At 40.7% G+C, this 9,062-nt stretch overlaps 1 protein-coding gene across 4 annotated transcripts in view; it reads left to right on the top strand.

Annotated features, from left to right (window-relative positions):
* Positions 1-8,993, top strand: part of LOC100538632 (putative threonine dehydratase) — a 29,560-nt gene extending 20,567 nt beyond the window's left edge. For 3 of the 4 annotated variants that reach the window (XM_010714129.3, XM_003207790.4, XM_010714131.3), the window contains one exon: positions 5,890-8,992. In XM_010714129.3, coding sequence (XP_010712431.1) covers positions 5,890-5,988 — 99 coding nt within the window. In that variant the 3' untranslated portion in view covers positions 5,989-8,992. Of the gene's footprint in view, positions 1-5,889 lie in introns of all 4 variants that reach the window. The other variant, XM_010714130.3, reaches the window with a different exon arrangement.
* Positions 8,994-9,062: the final 69 nt, after the last annotated feature.

Here is a 9,062-nt window from a genome sequence, read left to right as displayed (position 1 = left end):
AGAAGAAGAAGAAAAAGGAGAGGAATATGAAGCAAGGAGAAACAAATCTTTCCATGTCTGATTTATGGTCACACCAGAGTTCAGCCAATGCTTAACGAAGAGCTGTGAGCAATGAGATTGGCAGGTCACGTTCTTGGGAAGACCATGGGATTTTCTTTTGGATACAGACTCTTTCCATCCCTATTTGATATTTTCTTACCCTGTCTGTTATGCTAGATTTCTGTCCTTCTTGCAGAGGACTACACCCTAATTTACCTGAGCAGATAGAGCTTCTAAGGTCCCAACATTGAAACAGGCAAGAAGCTCTCAGCAAATCCACAAATAAATTCTGTAGGCTTTTACAACCATTGAAGCAATTTAGATGGCCAGGAATATGGAAGCACTAACACAGATGAGAGCTAAGGAATCAAGTCATCCAACATCACCAGCTAACTGGAAGTAGAGATCTAATGGCTTAGCCAGTTGTTGGAAGGAAATCACAGCTTGCCTCTGTGAAACCAGTCTTTATTAGTAACGTCTCTCACATCCAGTGTGGGAAAATAATTGTTTAAATAAATGCTTCCACCTGTAAACCACTTTGTAGCGCTAACATCTCATATTATCACTAGCTTAGGAGTCAATGAGCAAAATTTATAAGTGACTTGGTAAGGTGAGATACACTTTTGTTATGAAACCATGCAAGGCTCTGCTATAGATTATCAGTTGACTTGCTTAATGAGTGTCTCATATTTGAGTTCATGCAACTCATCTGAAAAAAAAAAAAGGCGTTAAGCTCATCACATTTCTAGGAAAGTCTTCTCCTCACCACTGTGACCAGCATGTATGCAGGAGAACTTCTGGAATGGAGCTGCAAGAGCCTGCCAGGTTGTGAGGTTCTCCAGCAGCCTTGGAGAAGCAGCCACTGTGGAGCAATGCAGTTTTCCCTCCGCCCCCAGTCCTGCTTGAAGTTATGGGATTGTCTGGCCTCTTCCCAGCTCTGGTTTTAAATAACTCAGAAGAGACCACTCATAACAAGAACATCCATCACATTTCCTCTGACTGCAACAATATATGAATTCATAAGTCAAATGTTGCTTTTTCTTTATGATAACATTACACATTTTCCCAGTGGTGCTCCATTTCCTGGCTCAGTTTGTGCAATGTAATATCTGCTTTATGCATAGTTTATTCCCCTCAGGCCAGAAGTCATTTAATTATTTTGGGCTGTTCAGATCAATTTCAGTAAATCCCTTTAGGCCAACCTGCATTTTGTAAAAGAGCAGAGTAGAGCACTTTGGACTGGAGTCCCTAGATGCCAACATATTCCATGTTACTGACTTTTGAGAGAGTGCAGCCGAGCACGCTGCTATTCAGCTATGAGAAGGATGCCGTAGAGCATTTCCTGCATGACCTTGGGCAAGTCACTGCTTCCTTGTTTCAGTTCTCCATTTACAAAATGGAGACATTTGGAATGGCAAGTCTGGCAATAAGTGTCTTCTGAGGCCTTCCAAAAGGATTCAGCCATTTTGTTTAATGGCATTCCACAACGCAATAGAGAATATCTTACTACGATTTTAAAAATTACAAACTCAGTCTGAGGAAGCCAAGAGTAGACCTGCTTGATTATTATCTGACTTCTTCAATGCTGAGACGACTTGTTGATGCTAGTGCTGGCAGGCCTGAGCACAAGTCTATGACAAAGGTAAGGACTCAAGTTGCTCACCCCAGCTGTTAGCTTCTCAAGCCTTACATTGCACCAACAAGAAGCTACTGGCAGCTGATAATCACTTCATAAATAGAAGTGTTGCTGCCAGATATTTTTCAATGTGCAGTGATCTCCAGTAGGAGTTCACTGAATAATTCAGAAAATTACTCAATTTTTGATTATCTTAATAGAAATGTAAAGCCCTGCTTTATTTATAGTACTGAAACCAATGTAAGTAAGTGAAGTGAAGTGATCATTTGCAGCTCCAGTGATTTGCCTACAAACAATTTACACTTTCATGAAGAATGGTGTATCATGAATGATATGTTATAGGAATTGCCCAGAACTACCACCTTAGAGTAATGTGAATATCCTTTCTAGAATTAAAGCAATGGGATATGAAGTTGTAGTCAGTAAGTCAGGAACACAAAGAATTGCTTTAGCTATCTTTGCCCCACGCACAGAAACACACCAAACCCATACATTTTGACACAGCACAGAATCACAGAACGGCCTGGGTTGAAAAGGACCACAATGACCATCTGGTTCCAATCCCCTGCTGTGTGCAGGTCGCCAACCAGCAGCCCAGGCTGCCCAGAGCCACATCCAGCCTGGCCTTGAATGCCTCCAGGGATGGGGCACCCACAGCCTCTTTGGGCAACCTGTTCCAGTGCCTCACCACCCTCTGGATGAAAAACTTCCTCCTAATGTCTAACCTAAACCTCTCCTGTTCTCAGTTTAAAACCATTCCCCCTTGTTCTATCACTACCCACCCATGTAAACAGTCAACAGTGCTGCTCACGTTTCCTGTATTCCACAGTGTTGTCTTGCTGTGGCTACTCTACCTCCGCACACACAACATGCAGATATCAGGCATCCAGGAGTTGATGGGCACCCCAAAATAATTTTGAACATCTTGGAAAATCTACAATAATTTTGAAAATCTTGGAAAATCTACAAGGCAGAGTGCCCACCTGAGGGACTGGGAGTTCAGTTGCACAGCACAGAACTTTGCAAATTTCCTCCTTCTGCAAAGTTACGAACTTTACTGTATTTGTGATAGAATTAATTCAATTTAATTTATATTTTAATTTTTAGATATGGTTGGTGTTGTGCAGAGTAATAACTATTGATCAGTCTTAACCTTTTCCCACTCTTTGGCTCAATGCCTCAATTATTTCTAATTCTCTAATTGTTAAATTAAACACACAAGACTGCAATATTCAGTGAAGACTCCTCTGTCTTCCATTATTTGTAGGCTTGCTGTAAGAAAAGCCAGGCTAGCTAAATCCTTGGGCTGGAATCAATCTTTACATTACCTGCCACAGAGTAGAACTCTAATTGCAGTAAAGGATCCATCTAGATGGTTGTTTTAAGTTTCTACTTTAATAGCCTTTTTATTCTTTTAGTTCAGCAGGAGTGCAATCTGCTAGAAGAAAAATCTATAAAATGAACTGGATTATTCTTTTTAATATACAAAAGAAAGTTCCTACACAAGTATGGTCCTGCAGTCACTAAGAGCTCTGCTGGATCAAAAGCCTATGTCTACTACTTACATTTTTGAAATGGAATTCAAGTCATAGTAGTCCAGACAGGTTTTCCTTAGTTGTTGTGGATTATCTTGCCTGCAGTATAAGAAACATCAGGCAGTAGGTTAAGTAAGGCCATTTTGCAGCACTTACTCATAGCTCATCAGTAGGCTGGGAACCTCCTGTAGCTAGCAGCACCTAGGTGAGTACATACCCTAGAATAATGAGAGGATTCCTCTCACACCTACCCACGAGTATGAGGATTGCCCTGTTGGGCATTCATGTAAATTATCCTTCCCAGGTTAAGTGAAGAGCAAGGAGCTTTGTGAATATAAAATTCCAGTGTAAATTGGCATAATCCACACAGGAAAAGCTAATTCCCATGCTCCATGTATTTGCCTTCCTTGTTGCTCAGCTCTGTAGCTGTTATAACGTGATCACCTTTTTGCTCCTGTTGTGAACGGATGTCCTCTCTTTCTTTATTAGGCACATGTAAAAGGTCAGGTGAATACCTGGAGTTGTTTGGTGGTGGTCTTACATTTACAATAGACTACACCAGCTTCGATAGCCATTACCATTTGTTGGATGCTGTACATACACAGAACAAAAAGACATTATTTATCCAAAATATTTATAAGAAGTCTGGCTCCAGTCATTCCAACTCTTTCTGGTTTCAGTCACTAGCAGAAAATAAGAAGAGGAGAAGAATTAGCGTGATCAGTCAACATTCTTCCCATGTTTTCTCCCAGGGCAGAGCAACTGTCTTCTGCCGAATAATCAGAGCCAAACCTCGCCAGTTCAGATTGATTCCTAGCACAACAGTTGATTTGCTCAGGACAAAACAAACAGGACGGCTGAGATAGGAGGTTGTTTTTATTATTATTATTATTATTTACAGTGCTCTTAAAGATATGGTTGCAAAGCTTTAGGAATTCTATGTGAAACATGGAGTGGATAATGAGTAGTTGGAACTTCAGTGCCAAGATATCCTTTAGATCCTTGTTCAAGTCATAGCGTTCTCTCTTCTTCCCACATTATTAATCCTGTCCTCAATGATTGTCCTTTTCGTTAGACAAAATCCCACTTTTTTCAGTGGAGAAGAAATTAGCATATTTTTTGTTCCAAAGAATCACACACGCACACAAAAGAACTATGTTCAGAAAAAGAAGCAAAAAATTACAGAAACGGTATGGTTTATTTCATGTTAGATCTTTTACACTGAATTTCCCAATTAGCTGAGCTCACAGCTGTTTCTCATTCAATAGTCCTCCTAAAGGTTTATTGATTGTTATTTTGAACTCATTCCAGGAAACATGAATTCACAAATTTCCTATTTAGAAGTGTTCTCATAAACACATGTGAGTTGAGACAATTTTATGTGTTGCCTTGTTGCTTTTGTAAAGGATACAGCTGTGACAGGAACATTATACATGGCATCTGCCCCTAGCAGTCTGCCTTGGAGTTACTATGACCAGTGCTGCTTCTGTTCCCTGTAGATTGGCCTTGCTGGTTGTCACACTGCGACTCATCTTGCATCCCCTCCTTGCTAGGTTTCCATTGTTCTGAGGTCTTTTTCCATGTGGCACTTCTGGCATCAGTGATAACGGCAGCAGGGCTGGAGGTGGCTTGAGTTATTCATCTAGGATGCTAATTCTGCACCTTCATGTTGATGCCTCACCTGTGAGAGAGCCCAGATTTTAGACTGATGCAATAGGAAAGTGAGCGTGTACAAAAAGAGATTAAAAGGGTCAAAGAAGAATTGAAAAAAATGGCATTGAAGTTACTGTCTTCAGTGGTTGTGTGACAAGCATTGTCACTGTAGAGGAAAGAGGAGAAAAGGGACCTATCAAGTTCTAGTTTACCTGTTTTTAGTTTGACTTAATGGCAGAGCAACTGTAACAGTGAACTAGAAGTGATGCAGTGAGCAAGCAAAGAAAATCAGAATGAAATCAGAGGGTGGTGAGGCACTGGAACAGGTTGCCCAAGGAGGCTGTGGGTGCCCCATCCCTGCAGGCATTCAAGGCCAGGCTGGATGTGGCTCTGGGCAGCCTGGGCTGCTGATTGGCGACCTGCACATAGCAGGGGGTTGGAACACTGGTCATTGTGGTCCTTTTCAGCCAAGGCTGTTCTGTGATTCTATGAAACAGTAACAAGATGTGTGATTAGAGGAAAGCAGCCAAAATGCTGCAGGGATGGATAATTTGGGAATAAGTTCACGAGAGAAGATGAGGACAATATATGAGGTGCGAAAAACAAAGGTGCTGGAACAAATGTTGCCCAGAAATGTTGCAATAAGGGAAGCAAGCGTCAGAGGTGGAGGAGGCAGCAGCAGCATCAGGTACCTGCTCCAGGGAATGGAGAAGAGAAGTTGTTAATGGAGGCCTCAGGGAGACCGAGAGTACAAAAATATTTGCCCGGGAGCCAGCAGAGGATCAGCCTCTCTTCTTCTAACTTGGAAGACAACAGAGAGATTTTGAAATCATAGATCAGAACTTGAGTCCCAGAGTTTCTATAATGTCAGTTTTCTCACATTCATAGATAGGGAATGCAAAGTCCAGAGTTTCTACGTCAAACCGATCATTTTGCTTTCCCAAGTGCATTTTAGGACTTAGCTGGAAACGCCCTTGTCTGAGAAAGCTGCCATGCCATCAGGAATGCTCCTAATTCCTTTTCCAGGTCACCTGCACCGTGGAGACCAGAGACAAGATCCACACAGCCCAGCTGCGGAACGCGCTGCTGGAACGCTACCCCAGGGCCGCGTGGACGGAGCGATGACGAGCAGCGCACAGACGGGGCTGAGGCCCTAGGACAAGTATTTTGTGGAGCTCTAATCTTGAGGCATTCGGAACAAATCTTACCTTTCAAGGCTGAACGCTTAGCAAATAGCTTCAGGATATTTATTTCCTGCTCAAAACGTAGCACGTGTCCTTGGAAATGAAGTTTAACTCGTAACTTTAGCTTAACTAGAGGCCACTTAATAGTTTCTGCTAATGTTGGAATTCTCAGCTGGCTCACTGTTTTTTTTATTAGAATGTAGAATCCTATGGCATCCAGTAAATAAACAGGAGAAGGCATTTTTCTTGATATTTGAATGTAGACCATTGGGTCTCTGGATACTGATGCCACTATTAATGAAATGTAGCTCCTTCTGCTGGGTTTCCCTATATCACTAGTACCATCTTTTCTATTTCCAAGCCAGAAGCAGTTCTTCATTTGCTGAATCTGCTTCAGGGAGGACATAAGTGTGTGGGAGTGTGAATGTATTTAAGTTTGCATAAGAACTCTGCTATCATAAAAAAATACTGTGCTAATAAAATGCAATATAAAAAACCCTTGAAAGATAAAAGCCAATATTGTACTTTTTCCTTATTTATAAGGTTTCAGAACACGTTGCAAAAGTTTTTAAAAAATGAAAAAAGGAAAAATTCTGAATATAATTAAACCACACGTGCAGAAAACAAGTTCTCACCCCTGCTTTTGGAGACTCAGTGTAAAAGCTAGCCATAAGATGGCAACGATTTATTATAAGAAGGGGTCTCTCCACCCTTTTGAATTTTCTAATTAGAATCCCACTTATCATCTTATTCTGCCTAAAGCAGACTTGATCCTTCTCACCTGATAGATTAAGCGCAATGTTGAGAGTGAAATATATTTAAAGACCACACGTTACTAAGGAAAGGCAGCTTAGAGAGTGAAGGAAGCCCAAGTCTTAGGCAAGTGGCTAATGCAATTAAGAAAGAACACATTGACCTAAATACCATTTTCATTGCTGGAGACGAAGACCTACTAATACAGTAAAATAACGGGATGGCAAGAGATGTAAGAGAAATTCATCGGAATGTCTTTCTCCAAGTGTGTGTACAACAGCCACCTTTCTGCTCATGTCTAAGGAATTACAAATTATTTGTCCTTTTTTATTGTGGCTCATAAAGGAGTGGAAATGGGGCAGAGGCTGATGGATAAATGAAAGAAGTTCACTGCTTTGTTGTGTTTTTGGAAGGACCATGTTGACTTGTACATGTAACTAAGAAATTACTGATACTCCGTTATGGTCCTTTGCAACCCAGGCCATTCTATGATTCTATTTTCTTTGCCTTCTTGATTGGACACCAGAACGTGTTCTGTAAATTACAGCCTGTGAGAGAGACACTACTCCTTCTTTCCAGTCACAAGAATTTAAGAAATTTGTATAGAAACACACGATGACAGAATATAAATTGTGTAGTGTTGTTATCACTGAAGCAGTTGATGGATCACTTCACCAAAGAGCAGATTTAGGGAGGTAAAAACACTAGAAGTGACTGTCAAATTACCATTTCATCTCCTTTGGGAAACCTCTCAGAAAATTATGAGGATGTTTTAGGTATCTATACGAGAAGAAATTCAGACTTCATAACCACAGGTCTCAACAGTGGCTGACAGCTTTTGCTGTCTGAATTCTTGGTTTCTTGTCATGCATTATCCTGGATTTTACTTTTCTAGAAACTCAGAGTATTAGTGATTTCATTTCTAATCAGAGATAACTGCATTTAGACAATATTCTCTTAATGGGATGAGAGAGGTAAGAGATTCAACAACAAAAACTGAGAATTGCTGCATGTTCTCAAAACTTTGCTTTGGAAAAAAAAATAAATTGAAAGCAATATGTGTAAGTTATTTGATTTGCCACATATGACATATACAGCTTGTTTGTTTGCTTGTTTCTATTAGATGTGACCATGAATTGTAACATATTCTTCAGCATAAAAGTCCTTAAAATAATGATACCAGATGTGATCTCCATTCTGTGCTGCTATTATGCAGGTCCATCTGGCTTCTTAGGTGAATCAGGTTTTAGAGATACTCTCATAAATATTGCAAACTTAACTAAACCAGGCCTTCTGTTGTAGGACGTAGCAAATTCTACTAGATAGAATGCATGTTCTTATTTCCAATGGAGGGGAATGCCTTGACCTGGTTAATTCTGCTGGAGCTAAGCTGCTTAATGCTGGGAGCAGCTCTGTGATGCAGGATTCGTTACGGCCACAGCAGAACTTCTTCCAAGGACTGAAGCAAACAAGGTTTATCTTCTCTTGGAAATATCTCTTCTCACATGGATTCCTACTTTCCTCAGCCAAGGCATCTTAGCTCTGCATCAACATGTAATACTTTGTCAGTAATGTTCACATAGCATCAAGAACCATTACCCCATGTGTCCTCACAAGCTGTCCTTTGCATTTAACCTATCTTTGGAAGATTTGGGGACACACTCCACCTTCTCATTCCAAAATGCAGTAAGTGTATTTGACACGCTGCATCAAACTTTTGCTAGATCCAAAGGTAGGCATGTGCTTTAGTGATCAGAAAACAAAACCTAAGGCTCCTGGATTGGGATTAAATTACCGTCAGTCATTTATTTGATGGCCTTGGATTCTTCAGTCACCTTCTTTGCCATGAGTTTAACTGTAAATGGACTGCCACGTATGGGATATTGAAGTTTGCAGGATTTATTCTACTACTGACCTTAACTTTCATATGCTCCTAACTTTTTTATCCCAGTGGAGGGCAAATTCTGCTGACTGTCACACATTCCCGGGTTGATGCATTTCTCTTCAGTCAAACGCATGGCACTAAAAATGTTGCCAGCGATTGAAAGCATCCTAATAAAACATGAATGTTTTGAAGTAATTCAGTATTAAGTATATCTAATAAGATCCCTAAGCCCAACTCAGCCATGTCTCTTTAAAAAAGACCTGAGGGCAGGGCAGAGGTGAATCAAGCACACCTGAGTGCATCCACAGAAAGGATATGAGGGCTTGCCCTGCCCATAGGAGGAAAAAGAGAGTTCTGGTGATGTTGTGTGTTTTCTT

The sequence above is a fragment of the Meleagris gallopavo genome, chromosome 8, assembly GCF_000146605.3.
Source record: "Meleagris gallopavo isolate NT-WF06-2002-E0010 breed Aviagen turkey brand Nicholas breeding stock chromosome 8, Turkey_5.1, whole genome shotgun sequence".
Taxonomy (NCBI): Eukaryota; Metazoa; Chordata; class Aves; order Galliformes; family Phasianidae; genus Meleagris; species Meleagris gallopavo.
The sequence above is the reverse complement of the archived record's forward strand: the minus strand, read 5'-3'. Positions and strand labels throughout refer to the sequence as shown.